Below are 25068 nucleotides of genomic sequence, written 5' to 3'. Positions count from 1 at the left end.
CTTGGGGGACATATCATGTAGCAAAAATATACAACAAATTAAGTTAAAAAAAGAATAAAATTCATAAAAGAAAAAACACCCACACCAACCAAAGCAGTCACTATTACCGTCCCATTCACGTGAAACTATACATATTATATAACAAAACGGCCTACACAAAATAGGGAACTAATTATAATAATTTATTTTGGTGTCAGTTTGCATATTTAAAGAATAAGGAGCTATAGTTTGAAAAAAATACTTTAAAAAAATGTTTTGTACAGTTTCCCCCAAATAAAACTACTAAAAAATAAATGATAAAGCCATATGTGTCACGTAAAAAATTGTTGCAAAAATTATTTTGGTAGTTCAACAAATAAGATAGTTACAGCCGTTTGAACCACTTATGCTAAATCACAAAAGTGGCTGGTCATTAGATGGGTTAACCAATGAGCTCTTTCCACTAGTAAGTTAAAGTGCTTACTGGTTATTGCAGGGCCCCTATAATGGTAGGAGGTGGTAATAACCAGTGAGCGCTGGCCGGCATCTGCAGTGAAGGAAAGCGCTTACTGGTTATTGCAGGGCCCCTATAACGGTAGGAGGTGGTAATAACCAGTGAGTGCCGTCATCTGCGGTGAAGGAAAGCGCTTACTGGTTATTGCAGGGCCCCTATAACGGTAGGAGGTGGTAATAACCAGTGAGTGCCGTCATCTGCAGTGAAGGAAAGCGCTTACTGGTTATTGCAGGGCCCCTATAACGGTAGGAGGTGGTAATAACCAGTGAGTGCCGTCATCTGCGGTGAAGGAAAGCGCTTACTGGTTATTGCAGGGCCCCTATAACTTGGGGCAGGAGGCGGTAATAACCAGTGAGCGCCGTCATCTGCGGTGAAGGAAAATGCTGATTTATGAATAGGAGGCTGGATGGAAGGAAATGTCACCACTTTTCCAGTAAAATTGATTTTTAACCAGTTTCTGCAGCATGAACCCTGAAACAAAAGGTTCATATTTACCTGCTCCCCGCCGTTCTGGTCCTCTGCACTGATCCAGCTGCCTCCATCTTCCGATCCCCGCACTGTTTACACCTGTCAGTGCATGGCTATGGTCACATGCACCTCTCCAGCCAATGACTGGCTTTAGCAGTGACATGCTGCTTGTGGCCACATCGCCACTGAAGCCAATCATTGGCTGGAGAGGTGCATGTGACCATGGCCATGCACTGACAGGTGTAAACAGCGCGGGGATCGGAAGATGGGGGCAGTGCATAGGACCAGAGCGGCGGGGAGCAGGTAAGTATAACTCTTCGGGTTCAGGGGGGCCATGCTGCAGGACGATATTCAGGACAATTGCTGGGAAAAAGTGTTCATAAGAGTGCCCATAGCTTATATCTGGCTGGTATAATCGTGCCGCTGATCAGTCGATAAACAAGGAATCGTTCGTTTGTCGGCTGATTTGCATATTTTATCAGGATGAAAGGTTTACAATTATAGGCAGCACATCTCTCTGTATAATCAGGGATGGGCTACCAATAATCAATATAACTAAATGAAGGCGGAATGACTGTGGCAGTGATCATTCCGCCCCAATCACTTTGCATTGGCTTGTGTAATACGCTGATGCAAATTAGCGCCAATCGACATGTTTTTTTGTTTGCGGCCCCTTAAAACAGAGCGATGTGATAATGCGGCCCTCAGACCAAAGAAGGTTGAGCACCCTGCCTTAGAAGCAGCTGATTGACATTGTATGCTGCTGTAATTTTATCTACCATCCACAAGGACACCCAAATCTTTCTCTATAAGTGACTCCCCCAGTGTTACATTCCCTAGGACAGTGATGGCGAACCTTTTAGAGACTGAGTGCCCAAACTGCAACCTAAACCCACTTATTTATCACAAAGTGCCAACACTGCAATTTAACCTGAATACCAATATAGTATATCTTCCATGTACTTTATCATTTAGCTATAATAACTGCCTACATTCAGTGCTCTGACTGTGCCGTTCATAGCACGCCCTTCGCTGATGAATGGCAGGAAAAGTCTAAGGCTTATTGGTACACCATAGACTTTTTCCAGTGTGCGGGTCCCCACAGAGAGGGCTCTGAGTGCCGCCTCCGGCACCCGTGCCATAGGTTCGCCATCACTGCCCTAGGACATATGATGCAAGGAGACTATTACTACCAAGATGCAGAACTTTACATTTGTCCACATTGAACCTCATTTGCCAAGTTGCTGCCCAATCATTTAGAGCGTTCAAGTCAGCTTGTAGTGTGTGGACATCTTCCATAGACCATACAGTCCTACATAGCTTAGTGTCATCTGCAAAAATAGATATGGTGCTATTGATCCTGTCCTCGATATCATTAATAAATAAATTAAATAATAGAGGGCCATGCACTGAACCTTGGGGTACACCACTTACTATTTCTCCACCATTACGCTCCCCTTTATTGCCTTGGAGCCTAACCATGGGGAACGATGGTATCCAGGTAGGAGCACCGTGACACACAGAAAACTATTGAGGCCGCGCCGCACCACACCACACCACACCACTCGGCATTCCGATAAATCTGGGACACGATCGGCACATTGCATATGCTTACTCCCAGATACTGGGGAGGCCGGCGCCTTTTCCTGTAGAGTGCAAGCCTCTGCTGGATTGCAGGGTTGTCATAAGCCCTGGAAGCGAGCAATGTATAATGTGATGGAAAAATGAATCCAGCCAGCAAAGGAGACAATATGGACAATCACAGTACATTTAGTAAGTGCCTTGAATTCACTTTATCTACATGATAAATATCATTTGCTTTAGTGAGACAACCCCTTTAAGCCAAAACCAGGAAATCTCCTGGCGTATATGTTAAACATATCTATAGGTCTCCATTCACCCAAGTGTCCTTTTGGCTTCTGTCTTGCAGTCAATGGGGCTGAGCAGCAATACCAAGCACAGCTGCTATACAATGGATGGCGGCACACTTGGCAAGCAGTGAAGAGACCGTAGCGCTCACCAGAGCGCCAGCGAAGAACACAGGGGCCTTTTCAAACAGCTGATCAATGGGGGGTGCCAGGAGTTGAACCACCCGCTAATCTGGTATTGATGACCTATCCTGAGGATTGGTTATCAATATCAAAATCCTGGATAACCCCATTAACCTAAAATCTAATACAGGTATCTTCAAAATGACATGTTTAAAACCTATCAATATTGGTAAATGCAAAACCATATACAAAACTTCTTCCTGTTTTACCTCCATTAGCCAGACGAGTAAGACCAGAGCCCCCATGGAACTCATCATGCTGGTGTAGTAGTGCAGCAAAGCCTCCTTACAGCCTCTGGTCCATAAGTTCAGTTCTTCTGTCTGAAGGTCGTAGCTGTAATGGGCAGAGTTATTGGTAACCTGTAGCTGAATGCATGGTCGGGGGGAGCTGGGGTTGCAGCAGCTGAATGGTACTCCATCGATCAAGTATTTACCGTCCACGTTACTTTTAATTCGACTACAATGAAAAAAAGACAGAAACAAGGAAATTCAAAAAACCTTAAATTGCAGGCAATGGAAGCATAGTCTCCAACCTTTCTCTCCACTTCTAATGTGGCCCTAGCCATAGGTCCGTGCTTTCCTGCACAATGGTGACCCTGTGGGATGGTGTCCTCAACCTTATGACCTAATGGGATGGTCCTCGCTGCCTACTCGCCTAGGTTACACATGTCAACTTTCAGGTGACATCATGGCTTAGTGTCCTAAGCCTGCCGTCCCACTGAGTTAGTGTCCTGGATCTGATGACACATGGCTTAGCCCACAACCTCAGTCACCTTCTAGATAATGTCAAGACTTTGGTGTCCATTGGTCACTTACCTTACAGACAGAAAGTCGCATTTGATTAAAATATAACTTTCTAAATGTACGTGACTTTTTGTTATGTGGTTGGAACATAAGATGCCCTGGTGCTGGCCACGTGCTCCTATTCTTAGCTGCTTCATCATGATTTCTCCTTATATGAAGTAGTTTCCATGCATTACAGTGGGTTTCACACTTGGCCTCCTAATCACAATCTTGATGACCATTCACCTTCTGTAGCTGTCAGCCATTAGCTATTGCTCCGAACTCCCTCATACAAATGCTTGGTTCAACCAAACGTGCATGTGTTTTCAGTTGGTAGGGGGCAATAAGTCGCTGCCAGTCATCTTTGGCGGTGGCTTATCTTCCGTGAGAACATACCCCCATACACATAGCATAGTCGGATGGTTCGGCCAAAATTGCCAGATTCTGCTCAGTTTGCTCTTTTTTATTTTTTTTTTAAACAAATTTTTATTGGCAGAAAATGACAATATCGTACATGAGTTGACATGTCTCATCATTACAGTTCCATTTTCACAAATTGTTCGATAGATAAGACATTAGCAATAATAGACAATCATTTTCTCCATTTTTTATTATTTTTATGCGCTGAAACACGCCCCTCCCCCCAAAATCAAAATAAAACTATATCCCCAACTAACAAAATTAGCTCCTTATGGCACATCGTGTGAGTCCCCTGTTGCCTAAACCTGAATTCCATAACTCACTACCTATCTCCTCCTTCTTGCCACTCACTGTCTAGCCTTCCAAGCGTACCCTTTGTTTTTTCTAAAAGATACCACTGAGTGCCCAGGAACGGGGCTACCAACTCCTTTATCTCGTCTTGGGGGAGTATCTTAACGATGAAGCTTCTCCATTTGTTGAAGAAATTCTTTGTGGCTCTAACTTTATATTGTTCTGTGTCTAGCCTTTCCATGTACATTATCTGTTTTGCTATACCCAACACTTCCTCCAACGTGGGCACCGAAGGATACAGCCAATGCCTCAAAATGCTTTTCTTTACGGACAATAACATTACATGTACCCCCTTGATTCCAATCACCTGCGAGGAATTCCCATCTGGATCCACCGGAATATAATGAAAGATACATTGTTGAGGAGAGAGACCCAATCCAACACTCCAAACCTCTTTGATCTGATTTACTACTTCATTCCATAGTTGGGATAAGGACGGACACTCCCAAAGGCCATGGAGAAGATTAGCCTTAGGTAGCTGACATTTTGGACATGCTCTGAGATAATGTGCCGGAGCATCCTTATAAGATAGATCAAAAGCATAGGTTGCCTTATGAAGGATCTTGAACTGCATCTCTCTCCAATCTTCACAGGTCACAGCCTGTCTCACTCTCTCTAGCCCCGCCCTCAACTTTGCTGTCAATGAATCGTCCTTAAGTTCCCTTTCCCAGTGACTAAATACCTTATTGCCCAGCCCTATAGAATGGGTACTTTGGAGTCTACCATACAAATCAGACAATGTACCAGCTGATTTGTCCCGACCTATCAAGCCCTCAAACTAAGCAAGCCTATCCGAGTCTCCCAAAACTTTTGCCTGATCCATGCAATAGGACTTAACCTGGGCATATGCTAGGAAATGTGATGATGGTAGCTGATGCTGAGTCTGAAGTTGTGTCCATGGAATCAACTTATGTCCCGTGGAGGTTAGGATGTGTTTCAGAGTGTGGATTCCCTTCTCCCTCCATTTGTGAAATAACGAGGATTGTCTCCCAGCCTGGAAAGCAGGGAGCGTCCACAAGGGCATATATGGGGTGATGTACATAGGCAATTTATACAATTTCCTGACTGCTCTCCAAGCAGCTGTTGTGTCTCTTATCAGGGTATATCTCTTTATCATTTGGGGCATGTCTCTAATCCTAGAGTGTAAAAGTGCCACTAAGTCTTCCGGGGCTACCAACTCTGCCTCTAGAACCCTATTAGAAAAGTAGGAAGTGTGCCATATCCAATCTTTAATATGTCTTGTCAGGGCTGCCAAATTATATCGTCTAACATCTGGTAGATGGATCCCACCCTCCCATTTAGTCAGACAAAGTTTTTCATAGCTTATTCTGGGGCGCTTCTTTTTTTTCCACAGAAACTTTATAAAGGCACTTCTGATTTTGTCTATATCTTGATGTCTTATAAGTAGGGGTATGGTTTGTATCGGATACAAAAGTCTGGCAAAACTAACCATCTTCAAAAGATGCGCCCTTCCAAATAGGGATAGTGGAAGATTAGACCATTTTTCCAGCTCCTCTCCTATCTTTCTAATCAAAGGGTCATAATTCAGAGAATATAGAGAAGTTGGATGCCTCCCTATTTTAATCCCTAAATATGTTAGATAGTTTGAAACAATCTCCACCCTAGGACTGAGGTCCGATCGCGGAGTATGCCCTTGTAAATATAGGAGCTGGCTTTTGCTCACATTTATTTTATAGCCAGTGGCCTCCTCAAAATAGAGGAAGGTGTCCAACACCTTGTTTAAATGATCTCCTGGGGAGTCAAGAAAAATCAATATATCATCGGCAAAGCAAATTAACTTTACCTCTTGCTTTCCTACTTTAATACCTTTAAAAATATCAGTCTGCATTAAATAACGGACCAATGGCTCCAAAGCTAGATTAAAGAGGAGTGGGGAGAGAGGGCAGCCTTGCCTGGTACCTCTCATAAGCTGGAAAGTCTCAGACAGAAAACCCGGGAAGCTGACTCTTGCCTGTGGTCTTCGGTACAGACCCTCCAGTGCAGATCGAATCTGGCCTTTAAAACCAAATGCATCCAGAGACCAGCGCAGCCACTGCCAATTGACATTGTCGAAAGCCTTTTCTGCATCCAATGACAGAAGGGCCGGCTGGTCTCTGGAGGCACCACTCTGGCCAAGATAGTCTTGGACAGCGAGAACCGTCCGAATGTTCATAACTGCTGCTCTCCCCTTGGTAAAACCCACCTGATGACGTCCTATCAGATCTGGCATATAATCAGCTAATCTATTAGCTAAAATCTTCGAAAAGATTTTTAGATCTTGATTGATCAACGAAATCGGCCTATAAGAGCCTACCAGACTGGGGTCTTTGCCTGGTTTTAAAATGACCTTAATATGGGCCGTATTTCCCGTAGGCATGATTTCCCCTCCCTGCATTATCAAGTTGAAAATTGATTTAAGGGGTAAGATTATCTCCGAGGTCAGCATCTTATAAAATTCGCCCGGAAAGCCATCCGGTCCTGGCGCTTTCCCGTTTGACAATGTTTTAATTGTTCTTTTTATTTCATCTTCCGTGATCTGAGCATTAATATTAGCTAGGGCTTCCTCTGAGATCTGTGGGAGTCTAAGTTTAGATAATAACTCTTTAGCTCTACTACTATCCCATGGGCTTTGTGAGTATAATTTGGCATAAAATCGTGCAAAGCGATCAGTTATACTTTTCATATCTTGCAATTTCCCTCCTGACTCATCTAAGATATTGGTCAAACACATTGTGCCTCTATGCGTCTTAGCCAAGGTTGCCAACAACTTACCAGCCTTATTGCCAAATTTATAAAAGGTGGCAGCTTTTTGGTTTAGAAATAATTTGGATTGCGCCTCTACATAATGATCATATGTGTGTTTGGCTGTCACCCAAGCTGTTCTGTTTTGGTCTGAGGGGTCCTCCGTAAAAAGCGTGTAGGCTCTTCTAACACATTCTGATGCTCGCTTATAATGCTCTCCTATCTTCTTCCTTTTGGCGGAAACGTGTGAAATGATGCGGCCTCTCAGCACTGATTTAGCCGTTTCCCAGAAAAGGACATGCTCCTCTACATGAGCTTTATTATCTTCCGAAAACTCCCACCACCATCCTTTCAGTCTATCTAGGAAGTCTTCATCAGTGAATAAGTGGCTAGGAAGTCGCCATGTGATATCCTGACCTCTGGGGGTGATATTTGCTATATCAATCATCACTGGGGAATGATCAGATATGACCATGTCTAAGATCTCAGCTTTTTCCACCCTGCGCATTAATTGCTGTGAGGCTAGTATGTAATCGATTCTAGACCAGGAATTCTGTGCATAAGAGAAATGCGTGAATTCTCTCTCAATAGGGTTGAAGAATCTCCATACATCTACTAGGTCCGTAGCCTGTAGAAATGGGTCAATCGAGAAGCCGCCTCTTGTAATAGACGATTGTGAGTCCTGTATTTGCCTACGATCTTCTCTAGCATCCCTAACTGCATTTAAATCTCCAGCAATTAGCAATTGACCATCTCCTTCCTGTAGTACCTTTGATGTTAGTTCTTTAAAGTATGTTGCGTGAGCTGCGTTAGGACCATATACATTAATAATTTTTAGCTCCCCCACATCTAGTTCTAATGTGACAGACACTAGACGTCCAGAGTCATCACTGTGACTCTCAATAATATTGTGACGTACCCTTCTGTGTATAAGGGTTAGAACCCCCGCTTTTCTTCCTACAGAAGAGGACCCTAAGACCTGTCCTACCCACATACGTCTCATACGCCAAAAATCTGATTCCTCCAGGTGGGTCTCCTGCAAGAGAGCGATATCCACATCCAATCGCTTAAGATGCCTCAGTATGGAAATCTGTTTTTGAGGGGCTCTCAACCCCTTAACATTCCATGTCACTATTTTCAGCATTTTACAAAATCATACGGACTCAACAAGGACCAGACAGTGGACCCACCTGGAGGAGGTGAACTATGGTTTATCAGGTTTCCTATTGATTGGACACCATGCCTGCGGAGCAAAACATAACAATATAAAAACAACAATCTTTCCCCCCAATCCCCCCCCAACGTACTCCTAGTAGGAGTAAAACAACACCAGCCAACATTTTTTCTGGACTCTGTCTAGACTGGCTGACATCTAGAATATCAGAGTAACACATTTTTTTTTTTTTTTTCCTTTTTAAATACATTTACTATGCTAAAGCTCCATATGGCCCTTGCTTTTTAGCTAATATATCGCTCCTCAGTATTATAGCAAGAGATACAGGCAAGTTTCATTACTCGCCACGAGCGTCACAGACATACCGGTACCTGAAACCGTTCATGATATGTCTCTCCCCCCCCCTCCTTTTTTAGCTGGCACGCACCATACTCAGGAACCATCTTGCATACCGAACTAAACAGTGGTCTGTCTGCTCACTAGGTCAGTCAACATTACTATACTTGTTTAATAAGAGTCATCAGTCCCAAGTAGGACTCGAAGCTTGGCTCGGGCTCCGTCGTGGAGTACGGGACACTGGGCTCGGTGGGTTAGATCTCACCAGGTCTTGATGACGACTGCTTCTCTGGGATGTTCTGCGTTCCGCTCCGCTGTCTTCCAACGCTTCCCTGGCGTCCGACGGTGTGAGGTAGGTGTCGATGGTTCCATCTTGTCTGAAGATTCTTAAAATCGCTGGATATATCAGAGCAAATTTGATCTTCTCTTGGGCTAAATGGGAGCAAATCTCAGAGAACGCTCTTCTTTTTTTCGCTACGTCAGCAGAATAATCACTAAACAGAAGGATTTTATGTCCCCGGATTTTTGCAGCATGTCCCACTTTTCTGTATTTAGCTATGAGAGATTCCTTCTCTGCATAATTTAAGAATCTGGCAATCGTCGCTCTCGGCCTCTGCTTGGGATCCGACCCTGTTGACCCTCTAGATGGACCAATTCGGTGGGCTCTTTCCACCGTCATGGGGCCCGGCAGACCAAGGGCTTGTGGGAGATCTACCGCACATATCTGTGCAAGTTGGCTCGTGGGGATCTCCTCAGGGAGGCCCACTATCCTGAGGTTGTTCCGTCTGGAACGATTCTCCAAGTCATCTAACTTGTTCCTCAGGGATTGATTTGATTGAAGGGATTCTTTCAGTAAAGACTGTGCACGTTCCAGCTCATCTTCTATTAATCCCACTCTTTGTTCGACCTCTTGTATTTGGAGGGTATGCTGGGCCACCTCACTTTGGATCTGCTTCAGACACGATGCGACCGTGGCTTCTAGGGAGGCCTTTATATCCGGCGCCAAAAGTGTCGCAACCTCTATGGCTAATGCCTTGCAGGAGATTTCCGCGGTCTGTGAGTGAGGAAGGGTCTGAGGGAGGGGGATTGTAGATACCTCATTTGCTGGTAAAGCAGGAGGCTGTGATGAGGAGCGAGTGGGTCTCCTCTTTGCGTCCGCCATATTTGGCTCCAGCCGTGCTGAATCCTTGTCACGCTGTGGGAGCGACGTGTTAAGTGCTGGGGAGCCGTTTCTCAACAGATATTTCTCCATCCGTGACCTCCCGATCACGGGCTATAATTCTAGAGCTTTGTTGCTCCGATTAGACGGCGAAGTCCCCTCGGTTTTACATTAAGGGCACGGAGCTTCAGCTGCCTCCGTCAGTTTGCTCTTATGTAAATGGGACTCTTAGGATTTTTGAGCTGCAATAATTTTTTTGAGCACAAGAGTACCTAAAATTTTCCACCTTATCCCATATATACATGCAGCATTTCAGGCTCTTTTTTTTTTATATATTTATTTTTATATATATATATTTTATTAAATGAATGCATACTTTAGTGCTCTGTAGGTTGGTATAATCTATTTTTGCTTGCAGCCTCCACCCAATGTAATCTACAGATTGTGTCAATTCAAGTTGCCTAGCAACAGCTTGGCTGACTGGGTGACCACCATTCCAATACATAGGTATGTGAACTGAAGAGATGACAGAAAGTCTGATATACACAGTCTTCAGGCTACACATTTGATTTAGTTCAATCAAGGACAGCAGGGCGTGACTTGAGGTGGGAGGTGGGAGAACGGAGCAGGAGCCTCTAGGAGCAGGAGCAACCCCCCCGCTCCTAGAGGCTAATTTGCATATAATCAAAGTTAAAATTGTGCAGTAAGGGGCGCATCCATAAGCATAAGAATAGGCTAGTTAGGGTCTGCTGACATTAGCACACCGCTAATGTCAGCCAGCTTAATAGGGTTAATTTTGGTGACAGAAATCTTTGGTTCAAATGCTTACATTCTATAAACTGTGTTGAGGACTGTTTCAGCTGCCTGGATATTACTCACAGGGTGTCCTGCTGTGACTGCCAGTGATCAGGTGTAATCTGCAGGGATCCCAATGAAAAGTGTTCAGTTTCCCTGCAGTGCCACCACAGGTGAAGAGAAGCATTACACAGTGGTTAATGAAATCCTTTAAATGCATGAACATGCTGGGTCCTCCAGAACCCTCAAATTGTTGACAGAGGTGGCTGCTTGCTTCAGGTTTCATTGACTACAGATGGGATGGACAGTAGTGGTCTGGGAAATAAGCAAGGAGGACAGTAGTCTGCCACACAGCAGAGAGAAGAAATTATTAGCTTAGCATACAGAGGTGTGGAGGAACGAGAGGCAGATAAGGAAGCCCTCGAGATGGAGTGGTCTGATATACAGAAGAGCATGGACGTAATAAACGTACCTGTTAGTACCCTGGTTATACCTCTGCCTCAATATCAATAATTTGTTCAACTACAGACTACACCTTGTTTTATTGAAGACATACCATGACATTTTTCATTGACATGTGGACCACTAGTGAATATTTAGTTATGAGTCCAATCTTCTGCTCTGGTCCATAGTTCTAGCTTATCCTTGGAGTAAACCTGGGATTGAACACCTCACACTGACGTCCTGAGTCCAGCAGCTCCTGGCACATACGCTATTATGTTCAGTGGCATCTATTAAAAGAATCTATACCATGCCAGTATATATATATATATATTTACAAATGGGTGACATTATATACCTATGTAGTGGCATCCATCGGAGGTATATATTGAGAAATCCAGTGTAAAGGCAACTTAACCAACCCTTACTTACTGGGACATCTTCTGACAGATGGGCCTCCAGAGCAGGTGCTATGTCTACTACCCTGGTAGTTAAAGCTCATTCCTAGTATATAGCAAAATCAGAGAAAGCTTGTATGACACACATATCGTCAACACAAGTGGCATAACTAAAGGCTCATGGGCCCTGATGCAAGAGTGTTTTGTGGCCAGGGGCAGGGGAGCACATAGCCTTCTTGCTGCCTGAGGCAAAAATTTAAATGGCACCCTCCCATGCCAAATTCTTGACCTAGCCCTTCCCCCCCAGCCAGAGGTGTAACTTGACCAGCATGCACGGTCTTTGGGCACCCTCAGGCTCCTGGGCTCGGTAGCAATTGCTACTTCTGCGCCCCCTATAGCTACGCCCCTGGTCAACACCAATCTGCATAGGGTTGGCTTGACACAGGAAAGCTGATGCAGAAGTTGTCTGGCACTAATTACAACTGGGTGATTGAGTTGGTGATATCAAAGTTATGGAAATTAGAAAGATGGGGACTATGTAGTCTAGATCTGTAAGGCTAGAGCAGCCATTTTAGTAGCTATGGAACTGTTGTTTAGTCACATAGTCACCAAGTCTTCATAAAAATGCATAGTGCCTATTCCACCCACTTTCTGTGGCTCTTCTTGTCTTGATTTCAGTGTGTTTGCTGCACATCATGATTATAGATTATTAGAAAATAATTGTGCGTAGATTTAATGTGGAAGAACATCAGAAACATTGACCCCTCTCCCGCCCAGTATTAAATTTGCAGTAGAATAACCTGATACATTGCAGAATGTTCAGGGCCTCAGGCACTGCTGTGAAGTCTACATTGGTAGGGCTCGGTTTACAATTGCTTTACCTGAATCTTTGCTCCCTTTAGTCTTTTTTCCATCACAAGTGGAATTGGATTCCAGAAGCAGAAATAAATTATTGGGCCGAGTCCCACGGTGAGCTCCACCAAATGTACTGCGCCTTTATTAAAGTTAAAAGGTTTTTCCAATCTATTATTATGTTTTTGTTTCAGAAAACCACGTGGATTTGACTCAAGCAGTAGACATCGATCCTATTACTGTGTTTTGACAGTTTGCCAGCCAGACAGTGGGTGAAACGCTTTTAGATAGAGATTTGGATTTTTTTGGTCATTAAAAAATAACTTAGTCTTTTTCTTCACAGGAAATTTGCCCACAGATACGCCACAAACCATCCTTTCGGAGACTCATAAAGTTGTTGTGTGTGGAGAACTCATAGCTTTAGGTAGTAAAATAAAAAAAAGAGAGGTAAAAGACTCTCCACTCCTTGCTTTCCAAAATAACAGCCATTTAAACGATTTACAAACGTTGAAAAGCAAATCGGGTCTATAATGAGTTGGTTGCAATGAGACAACAACATTTTAATGTCCAACACAAAAAACAATATCAGTACTGTAGAATTTACGTAGAGTCTATGCTCACGGAGGCAGAAAATAAAAATAAATTCATCTATTTTCATCACACTAGCATATCTATTTTCCGTTATTGAGATCCGTCATAGGGTCTCAATACCGAAAAAAAAAAATACGCTTCAGTTTTGTCCCCATTCATTGGCAATGGGGACAAAACGTAACTGAACAGAACTGAGTGCTCCAAAATGCATTCCGTTCCCTGTGGTTGGTTCTCATACAGGAGAGCAAACCGCAGCAATGTAAGTCAATGGGGACGGATCTGTTTTCTCTGACACAATTTGACACAATAGAAAACGGATCCATCTCCCGTTGACTTTCAATGAGTTCATGACGGATTCGTCTTGGCTATATTAGAGATAATACAACCGGATCCGTTCATAACGGATGCAGATGGTTGTATTATCAGTAACGGAAGCGTTTTTGCTGAACCCTGCCGCATCCTGTAAAAACACTAGTGTGAAAGTACCCTAAATGAATCTATTAAAACATCCTCTGGTGCCAAATATTCAAAAACCCAAGAGATAGCGGAGGATTTTATAAAACATAGATCCCACTGGCCAATCATCAGGACCCGATGGCTATAGATACCGTCCTTAGCACTGTACACTGTACTACCTCGAATTTCCACCGAAGATTGCACCTCACTGCTCAACTCTGTCTCCACAGAAGAAGTCTCAGCCATTGTAAAATCTGTGCCTATTGAGAAAAGCCCTGGCCCTGATGGTTTCCCTTCTGGTTATTAAAGGTAATTTCTGCCCCTCCTTCTCCCGCATCCGAGCGTGGTGTAATGCACTTTTGAACGGCACATTTCTTCCCAAACAAGCACTAGAAGACACAATTACAACCATGCCTAAAGAGGGGAAAGACTTAGAACAACGTGGGAAGATATCACCGTATACCATTGCTCAACGTTTATTCGAAAATATGGGTGAAACCATTGACTAAATAGTTGAGTAGTTCTCTTTAAAAATTAGTAAATCCTGAACAAGTAGGTATTGTCCCAGGTAGGAAAGGTAATCATAATTCTTGTAAAATACTTAAAGGGGTTGTCTCACTTCAGCAAATAGCATTTATCCTATATAGAAATTTAATGCACTTACTAATGTATTGTAATTGTCCATATTGTCTCCTTTGCTGGCTCGATTCATTTTTCCATCACATTATACACTGCTTGTTTCCAGGGGTTACGACCACCCTACAATCCAGCGGTGATGGTTGTGTTTACACACTATAGAAAAAAGTGCCAACCTATGCACGCAGTCTCGGCCACCAGAGAGGTGGCGCTTTTTCCTGTAGGGTACGAGCAGGACCACCGCTGCTGCATTGCAGGGTGGCCGTAATCCCTGGAGGATATGAGCAGTGTATAATGTGATGGAAAAATGAATCCAGCCAGCAAAGGAAGCAATATTAACTTTCTCTACATGATAAATGCCATTTGCTGAAGTGAGACAACCCCTTTAACGTGATCCAGTATGCTCTGGGCTTCCTCTAGTTCTTCTTGGCACTAATGCTGAGAAGGCTTTTGATTGCGTCAACTGGCTGTTCATGCAACAAGTCTTGGCCAGATTTGGTATCCCGTCCAAGTTTATTAGGCGATCAGGTCCATATACAGTAGTCCTAGTGCGATAGTCACGGGTAGGGCTCATGCACACGACTATTGCCCGACCGTGGCCATATTGCGGCATACGGTGGGTCCGCAATACACGGGCACCGGCCATGTGCATCACGGATCGGGGACCCATTCATTTCAATAGGTCCGCAATCCTGGAGATGCGGAACAGAGGCACGGATCGGAAGGACTACGGAGTTGAATGGGACTGGATCTCTCTGCCGCAGCCACACGGATGTTGCCAGCACACAGTCGTGTGCATGAGCCCTTAAGGCCACTCTTTTTCTGATTCATTCAGTATTCATTATGGCACTAGGCAGGGCTGCCCTCTGTCTCCGACCATTTTCATACTTGTGATGGAGTCATTGTTACAAACGATTAGAAAGCATCCTTCTATTGAGGGCCTTAATGTAAAAGACCAAATATATCAGAACACGGCATTTGCAGATGACTTATTAGTCTTCATCTCAAATCTCTTGCAGTTCTTCCCCCATATTTCGGATGTCTTTGAACGTTCTGGAGCAATGTCTAATTTCAAGATCAATTATATGAAATCTGAGGCACTTAAAGGGGTTATCCTTTTTCTAACAAACTTAGAACCAACCCTGTACTACACATGGATCCAGAGAGCTCCCCATTTATTTCTATAATTGATTCATTCACATGTCCACAAAATGGGTCCGAATCCGTTCCGCAATTTTGCGGAACGGGTGCGGACCCATTCATTTTCCACTGGGCTGCAAAAGATGCGGACAGCACACACTGTGCTGTCCGCATCCGCACTTCCATTCTGCGGCCCCGCAAAAAAATAGAACATGTCCTATTCTTGTCCGCAGACACGGACAAGAAAAGGCATTTTTGCGGACCGCACATGGCCGATGTCCATGTTTTGCGGATCTGCAATATGCGGACCGCAAAACAGTTGCGGACGTGTGAATGGACCCTAAGGCCTCTTTCACACGGGCCTCATGTTTTTGGGCCGGATAGGATGCGGATGGGGACCCGATCATTATTATTTTCCCTTATAACATGCGCGCGTGCAAAACGCATTACAATGTTTTGCACTCGCGCAGAAAAATCACGCATTTTCCCGCGCGAGTGAAAAACATTGTAATGCGCTTTGCACGCGCGTGAGAAAAATCGGCATGTTTGGTACCTGAACCCGGACTTCTTCACAGAAGTTCGGGTTTGGGATCAGTGTTGTGTAGATTGTATTATTTTCCCTTAGAACATGGTTATAAGGGAAAATAATAGCATTCTTAATACAGAATGCATAGTACAATAGGGCTGGAGGGGTTAAAAATAATAATAATTTAACTCACCTTAATCCATTTGTTCGCGCAGCCCGGCTTCTCTTCTGCTTTCATCTTTGAGGAATAGGACCTTTGATGACATCACTGCACTCATCACATGGTCCATCACATGATCTTTTACCATGGTGATGGATCATGTGACGGACCATGTGATGAGCGCAGTGACGTCACCACAGGTCCTTTTCCTCACAGATGAAGGCAGAAAAAAAGCCGGGCTGTGCGAACAAGTGGATTAAGGTGAGTTAAAAAAAAATATTTAACCCCTCCAGCCCTATTGTACTAAGCATTCTGTATTAAGAATGCTATTATTTTGCCTTATAACCATGTTATAAGAGAAAATAATAATGATCGGGTCCCCATCCCGATAGTCTCCTATTAACCGTGCGTGAAAATCGCACTGCATCCGCACTTGCTTGCAGATGCCTGCGATTTTCACGCAGACCTATTCACTTCTATGGGGCCTGCATTGCGTGCAAAACGCACAATATAGAGCTTGCTGCGATTTTCACGCAACGCCGATTTTCACGCAACGCACTAGTGATGCGTGAAAATTACTGCTCATGTGCACAGCCCCATAGAAATGAATGGGTCCGGATTCAGTGCGGGTGCAGTGCGTTCACCTTACGCATTGCACCCGCGCGGAAAACTCGCCCATGTGAAAGGGGCCTAATAGTTTTTGGAACTCCCATAGAAGTCATTAGAGAGAAACACAGTTTTTCTTTTTTATTTGTTGGGCTACCAATTTAATTTTTGCAACATTTTATTTTTTTAACACTTAGGACTCTTTTTCATATAAATATTTTTTATCAAGGGTTATATGTACAAAAAGTAAAATATATATCTAGTTCTTTATCCTAAAATTTACAGTAAAATAAAGTATTAGAATGGGTTTCCTATTTTGGTAATTTTTATATGTAGTATGTCTCAGATGAATGGGGCGGCTATGATAACATTTTGTGCTGGCCTGGCTGGTGTGTTTTTGTTTTATTTGTGTTATTTTTTTAATAGTGTTCATATACATTTTTAAATATGTCCCTCATGAAGTCATAAAAAATCTCTGGATGACATTCACTCTTTATAACTTTTATTTTCATTTTGCAGTTTTCCATTGTAAAGAAACCATTAGGCCCCTTTCACACGAGCAAGTTTTTCGCGCGGGTGCAATGTGTGACGTGAACGCATAGCCCCCGCACTGAATCCTGACCCATTCATTTCAATGGGTCTGTGTACATAAGCAGGGTTTTTCACGCTTCAGTTCTGCGTTGCGTGAAAATCGCAGCATGTTCTATATTCTGCGTTTTTCATAGAAGTGAATGGGGCTCCAGTGAAAAACGCATTTCATCCCGAAGCAAGTGCGGATGCAATGCGTTTATCACTGATGGTTGCTAGGAGATGTTGTTTGTAAACCTTCAGTTTTTTATCAAGTGCGTGAAAAATGCATCAAAACGCATTGCACCCACGCAGAAAAAAATGAACAACTGAACGCAATCGCAGACAAAACTGACTGAACTTGCTTGCAAAATGGTGCGAGTTTCACTGAACGCACCCTGAACGCATCCGTCACTCTCGTGTGAAAGGGGCCTTTATCACTGACAGAGCTGATCTGGGTCAGCTATACCTTAGTGAGAGACACCTGCTGATTAAGTGATCGCTGGGTCCAACAGAAGCCACTATATTGTCTGCAAAACAGAAAGTGTTATAAGGGAAAATAATAGCATTCTTTAATACAGAATGCTTAGTAGGTGGTCAATTGAGGGCTAAAAAATAAAAAATAATTAACTCACCTTCTCCTCTTGATCGCGTAGCTGCCGGTCTCTTCTTACTTCTTTAATCATGAGCTGCCGGCTAAAGGACCTGTGGTGACGTCACATCACATGGTCCAATCACATGGTCCTATCACATGGTCCATTGACTTCAAATACTGCATCAAAAAACTGCATCATCATGAAAGCATCTTTCTGCGAAATGCACCGTCTTCCATCCGCGTCCGTGATCCGTGGTTCCAGTTCAGCCCAAAAATATAACCTGTCCTATTATTTTCGCGGAAAACGGTTCGCGGACCCATTCAAGTCAATGGGACCGCTAAAAAACGCGGAGGCACACAAGATTGTCCGTTTTTTTCCTATCATTTGCATGGCAAACCTGTCTTAGACTTTTTTTTTACATTCCTTTATGTCTGGTCGTCCTCCAAAAATAAAGGAAGACACACGGAAACAAAAACGGACACGGATCACGGAACAACGGAACCCCATTTTGAGGCCTAATAGTGGTAAATTCCTCTCCAAGTGTTGTGACACTATATGGATCAAGGAAAATTCTCTGTATCTATGGCCGGAAAATAGCGCCATTATAGTTTGCATGATTGCAGCCACGCAGAATTCACTATTGTTATGGCTCTCAGGGGGTTAAGATACGTTCTCCGTGTTATCTCAGCGAGTGGACGTTGTGCTAAGATGGAGCGCGTGTATTTTCTGACGGATTACCCTGCAGGATCCAATCCTTAAACATGGATAATAGTGAGCTAATAAGCCAGCTCTGCTCTATTTATAACCTGGAAGCATGTCTTCTGCTTACATGGCGTTTCCTCGCTCGGATTGGCATGCACAGCAGCGCTATGTAACATCCTCCGGGCATTAGGATGACAGAGGAGCATACAGGTGGGCACAGGTAACACGGATAGGGCTGTGTAGTTGCACTAAGCATAAACTACAGCAAACAATATAATACACAACACAATGTGCTAGAATTAAAGCCTAATATATAAGAGAGCGAACCTGGTACAATCAGTTATATGCATCGTGAGACGGAGTAAAAACGGAGGCAATCAATGAATCTACTGATATATATATCCACCCGTTTGTCTACTTGTGTAAAGGTAACGGTCCGGTCCGTGCGTCACAGAACTTGTGAAATGTATCACGTTCTGGCTTACATTCGCTTGCCACAGCTATGGCAAGTCAGGATTGGAGTGCAGCTGAGACAATTTTTTGGGACCTTTCCAAATGTCCCAATGATAAATAAGGCCAAAAACCAACATACACCAGAGGAACGCCCACAAAACATCTGGAGATCTGAGATGAAAAGAACACTGGCCCCTTGCTGTTGATAAATCTGGCGTAAAAGTAAAATGACAGAAAAGTCACAATTTACTCCAAAATGAAGACGAAGCCAGTTTGGTAAATTGGGGTCATTATCCATAGGACCAGTAGAAGACACCACCATTGAAAGTGACCAATCACTCGCCATTAGGGTCAGGGGCATAACTAGTAAAGGCTCGGTACGATAGCAAATTTTTGAATTGGCAACCCCCCCCCCACCCCCACCTACTCAGTATCTATGCCTCCTTAGTGTCTCCTTCACAGTAGAATGCCCCCTTAGTGCCCCCATGGATTAGTTATTTCCCCTTGGAGCCCCCACACAGTATTAAGCCCTCTTAGTGCCTCCACACGGTAGTGCTCCAACTTAGTGCCCCCTTACATTAGTAAAGCCCCTGTGGTGCAAATTTAAAAAAAAACCATTAATATTCACCTAGCTCCATTCCCCTGATGAATTAAGCACGTCCCGCTCCCCCCAGGCGGCGTGATACAGTGACGTCATCATACCTGCTGCGCTAAGACAGCGCACAGACCGGGGGTCAGATCCTAGGCCTGTCTGTTCAGAATAGAGCGCACAGGCCAAGGATTACGGCCCGGGCTCCCCTGCCACTGCGGAACCCGTAGCAGCCTCTATGGTAGTTCCATCCCTGAGTAAGGCCAATTTATTACGGAATGGGTGACATATAAGCTTATTAGATCTCATTGATACGTCCTGCGTGTACAATGATGACTATAAAGATTATTATGCAATTAAAAATGGCCAGGTACATGATCTGTACAGGTAGAGGGTGGGACTCCATTGCATTTTGTACAGGAAAATGGCTGCTGATTCCTGGTAGGGAGGTACAGAAAAATAAGGTTTATAAGGCTGAAAATAAAGACAAAGGAGCAGATTTATTAAGATCAGCGTTTTAGATGCCGGTCTTAATAAACCCCTGAGCTGGCGGTGGTTCTGCTGAAGTTATGAAGAGACACCGGCCCGTCCCCGCCTATGTCACGCCAACTTATTTAGACCTGGTGTGAGCGGGGAAAAGTCGCAACCGCTGTTGCCCCACAATCTGCGCCTTAAATGCACTTAATATAGGTGTGTTTCAGCTTAATAAATGACCCCTAAAAAGCCCATCCAGCACAGCCTCCATCAAGGTGAGCAGCGGAATGGGCTCCTGCCAGGAGGCATGTCTCAAGTTTGTAGGTAACTAAAACACTAGCACTGGGGCTCAGCGTTCTAAACGAGCCACTGTCAAAACTGTTCATTTTAGGATTTTGTCACAAAGCATGCGTAGTGATGTGAGACCTACTGCCCTTATCTGCACACTGCCACCAGGAAGTTATAATACCACACATGTGTATGTAAATTATTGGAGAACAGTCCAGCAGCGTGCATTGTATGTAAATTACCAGAGAAAAGTCTGGCGCATGCGCAGTCATATGAGATATAGTGGCCTCATCTGCACACTGCCGTCAAGTACTGTGCACATTGTATGTAAATTACCAGAGGAGAGTCATGAAAAGTGACCAGTGGCAGTTTGCAGATGAAGTCAAGGCCAGTACACATATGGTTGCTGTGCATGCGCCAGGTACCACTGAGCTCTTCCCATGACTTTTCTATGGTAATTTACATACATACTATTATAACTTTTTTTTCCAGCAAAATACTAAAATGGACAAGGTTATGTTTAGAATCCTAAACCTTGGCTGTGGAATCTTTCCAACCATGAGCGACTAATAGGAAATCTCTACCATACAGAGTACACCTTGGGGTATACTCACACGGGGCAGACTTGTATAAATTTCTAAATCAACTCCATTCATCTGAAAGGGTTTGTTTTGGCGGCAAGCACGTGTTCACACTGTGTAGTGTACATTTCACATCTAAGCTGCTGGTGCACACGAGAATTGTATCCATAGGCCACCATTACACAGAGGACAACATATTGTCCTTATGGACTCCATCAGGGTGGTACACGTTGCTGTACTTTTTTTTTAGTGTTCAACAGTATATTTGCTTTTTCACATCGGAACCTCTGGATGATGGAGGAGCGGCATCTAATAGGGGGGGCCCTCTGTACGCTGCAACATAGTATGTAATAAGGCACCTTAAAGGGGTCTTCCAGAGCAACAATAATTGGTGGAAGCAGGGTCACAGCATCTTAAGAGCATTATATTCACCCCCCCTCCCGGGTGCCCGCTGCTCCCATCTCGACACACAGGAAGTGCCTCAAATTACCTGCTCAACCAATCACTGGCTGAGTCGGTTCTCCACTGTGGCAAGTGCTTGGCTAGGAGGGCATATCAAGGCATTTTCTGTGTGTCAAGACAGGAGCCGTTGGAAAGATGGTGTTGGAACAGCATCGATGGAGGATCGGTGAAGGTGAGTATTGCTTCTTTTATGTTTTTAAAGGGCAGCTGTGACCATGAAAATGCATATTAATCTGCAGGCAGAATTTTACAGAGCAGGAAGAGCTGAGCAGAGTGAGATATAGTTTTGTGGGGGAAAAATTAAGAAAAAACTTGTTTTTCATTGATTTATATTCCTGCTCATTCTGGGCTTTGAAGTGCAGGAGGCGGTCCTATCAGTGATTGACCGCTGTCTGTGTATGCACAGTCATAGAGGGAAGGCTGTCAATCACTGATAGCTCCGCCTCCTGGTCTTCAAAGCTCAGAATGAGCAGGAATATAAATCAATGAAAAACAAGTTTTTGCTGAATCTTTTCCCATAAAACTATATATCAGTCTGCTCAGCTCCTCCTGCTCTATAACATGCTGCCTGCAGCTCAGACACCACGTTCAACTTGACAGGTCCCCTCTAAGCCACTCTGACACCACTGCCACCAATTTTACTTTCCCTGGAAAACCCCCTTCTAAATACACAAAGAGAACCATATCAAAAAGAATCTTGAACCTTTTGTTTTCTTCATTTCCAAGATCATGAATTTCAACACATTTTCTATAAGTTCCTCACTATGTAGCCAACTGACTATGTCCATCCTCGTGTCCCAGCAGTGGCCTCCATAGTCTGTTCCTCAGTGAAAAACCCATATCCCCATCTCCAATGAGGCAATGCAATATTTAGACCCGCAGAGATGCCACCATCACCAATTATAACACGGGGCAAGAACAGCAGCCTAACATTTCTTTTTAGCATGACTGTACCTATAGTAATAATACAAGTAAAAATGTACACTGCTGAATTATAGGTCGCTGCTTCAGGTGGCCTCATGCAGGACCTACCCCGATCAGAAGAGAGGTTGGGTTCAATACAGCAACTATGGATGATAGGACTGGCCAAATATTAGATAGTCGTTACTGCTTCCAGTCTAACATTTTACCATTACCAGGACATTTCCAATTTATAAAAATTAAAATGTTAAAAGTGGAATAAATGTATGGTGCTCGGAATGATGGTTGTCAAGTGTTGTCTTTGTGTCTATGGACAACTTTACCCAGAATCTGCAGGTAATCCAATCAAAGACTGTAGTCCAGATCTGTAGTAAGGGGATCCTTCCTTAATATACACATACTACATATCTACACTATTACACTATATAATATTAATTCCACTTTACATCCTCCTGTATGTAATATGGCCACATTTATCATCCCATCTGCCCCCTATATGTAACAGGGCCACATTATATTACGTTATCCATCCTCCTATATGTAATATGATCATATTATATCATCTTATCAGTCCTCCTATATGTAATATGGCCACATTATATCATCTTATCCATTCCCCTATATGTAATATGGCCATATTATATCATCCTATCCGCCCCTATATGTAATATGATCACATTGTATCATCTTATCCATCCTCCTATATGTAATATGATCACATTGTATCATCTTATCCATCCTCCTATATGTAATATGATCCCATTATATCATCTTATCAGTCCTCCTATATGTAATATGGCCACATTGTATAATCTTATCCATCCACATCTATGTAATATGGTCAAATGTTATCATCCATATTAAGGCTGCATCCCCCCTACGATGGTACCAAACCAAACTTATGTGCAACCTTATGTGCCGGTTATTGAGGATATAATAATGACACATAAGGGTTGTCAGGACTAGAAACAGCGTCACTTCTGTCCATATTTGGCATTGCAGTCCAGCTTCACTAGAATGGGGTTGAGGGGCAGTACCAGACACAGCCTATGGACAAAGGGGGCGCTGTTTCTGGAAAAACAGCTAATCATTTACAAGGTGGCTGTATTACAGATTATTGTGGTTTTACATAGGACTGCAGGTACGAGCACAAACAAAGCAGCTCTGAGAGTTACAACTCGTGTAGCCCATCTAAGCCCTATTGCTTTTAGGTCCCAGTGATAATTGATGTGCATAATTGAGCAAAATGATCGTATGTACTTCAGTCAGTTGGCCCGTGACTAGTAAGTTCTGCAAAGTTTAATTTTACTGGGTAGACAAATGTATTTCTATAAACACTCATCCCTCCAGGTGTAGCAGAGCTGAGTTAGTCATTTGGCAACAGTCATGATGATATCACAACATCTTGTATATGGCTCCTCTACTTACTCTTTCACCTCCTTGGAGCTGAAGTCAAGGTATCGATTGCTGACCCACTGGATCTCAAACCAGTCTCTGTATCCGTTATTCCCACAGCATTTGAACTCGATCTGGAGCAGATCTATGGTCCTCTTCATGAAGCATCTCCCCGGGGTGTCCGTATCCTTGTAATAACGCATCCCGTTCTTCAGCCCATGGGCCAGGGTGCTCTCTAAAGACCCCCTGGTCACCAAACACACCACGGCAATGAAGAACATGAAGATGTTGAAGAGCAGACAGACGGCCAAGTAAGGTTTCAGCATTGGCTTCCACTTTGCAAACTTTGCAGGATCCAGAGAATCATAACAGATTTTACCAGCGAACGCGTTAAGCAAACAGGCCAGCACCCCCATGAGGATGAGGGAATTGGGCACAAAATGGCTTTCGACGTTATCCATCACCTCACTTCTCTTCCTCAGCTCAATCTTGAGGAACAATCCCATGGAAAACAGGACGATGCCAGCGACCACACTGCACCAATTCATCAGCCATATCCCCTGAGCCAACTTGACTCGTTTCCTCAGGTTAAATTTCATTTTCATCATTGCCATGGTGCCCACCTGGAGAATGGGATTTTGCTTGAAATTTTAGTGATTCTTTGGATGAACAAATCGACTTGGAGGACGCCGGTCAGTCCATAAGTGGCTGCAGAGAGTGTGGCTTTTTCATATTGACCATCCTACCCTAAAGATGGAGGGAGAAAGTGCCTATGGCACCTAAGTGCGCGTGATAGCACAGTTCTGAAATGTTATTTACCGACAGGAGCTACAACTATCTCTGGTGGCCTACTTCCCATCGAAGAAGAAGAAGGAGTCTGAAAGTTTCAGATGATTAAACCTACAAGTGCTGTACGTCACCTAAATACCTCTAATCTCCTTCATCCCATTTTGCCAACCTGATAATCAGCAGATCTAATCCTCGTTCTACTGGTTACTGCATTTCTCCTTCCACAAAGTATGAGGCATTTTACAGCCTGGCGGACATTACTCTGTACTAAATGAGGAAATGCACTAAAAGGGAATGTGTCATCAGAAAATCATGTTTTTTAAGTTTTAACATATTTTTAAAGGCTTTTTGTTGTAATTTCAATATCTATATTTGAAAAAAAACTCTAAAATCCTGCATCGGCCACTAAGCCTTATAATAGGTGCCACTTCTAATCCTGCCTGTAATGATATCACCTCTGTGCAGGGGCATTGCTGGGGTCTCAAAAGATCCGGGGCCCAATCCCCAATGATTATGGCCCAGTTCCATAAGTTGCCTCTCCCCACAAACCACATTTTGCTGTACTTGCTATACAGCAGCACATACCTGTCATATCCAGGGCCTCCCAGGTTACGTCTTCTCCGATGTAGATCTTCTCTGTCATCATCTTCTCCATTCGGTCTAGACAACTTCTC

General features: G+C 43.7%; 1 protein-coding gene across 1 annotated transcript in view; it reads right to left on the bottom strand.

Annotated features, from left to right (window-relative positions):
- PRPH2 (peripherin 2) overlaps nt 1–24219 on the bottom strand; it is a 34567-nt gene extending 10348 nt beyond the window's left edge. The window contains exons 1-2 of the mRNA XM_044287204.1: nt 23639–24219; nt 3222–3468 (exon numbers count right to left, since the gene is read on the bottom strand). Of these exons, the coding sequence (XP_044143139.1) occupies nt 3222–3468; nt 23639–24219 (828 nt within the window). The remainder of the gene's footprint in view (nt 1–3221; nt 3469–23638) is intronic.
- Between the last annotated feature and the right edge of the window lie 849 nt (nt 24220–25068).

The sequence above is a fragment of the Bufo gargarizans genome, chromosome 3, assembly GCF_014858855.1.
Source record: "Bufo gargarizans isolate SCDJY-AF-19 chromosome 3, ASM1485885v1, whole genome shotgun sequence".
NCBI classification, from domain to species: Eukaryota; Metazoa; Chordata; class Amphibia; order Anura; family Bufonidae; genus Bufo; species Bufo gargarizans.
The sequence above is the reverse complement of the archived record's forward strand: the minus strand, read 5'-3'. Positions and strand labels throughout refer to the sequence as shown.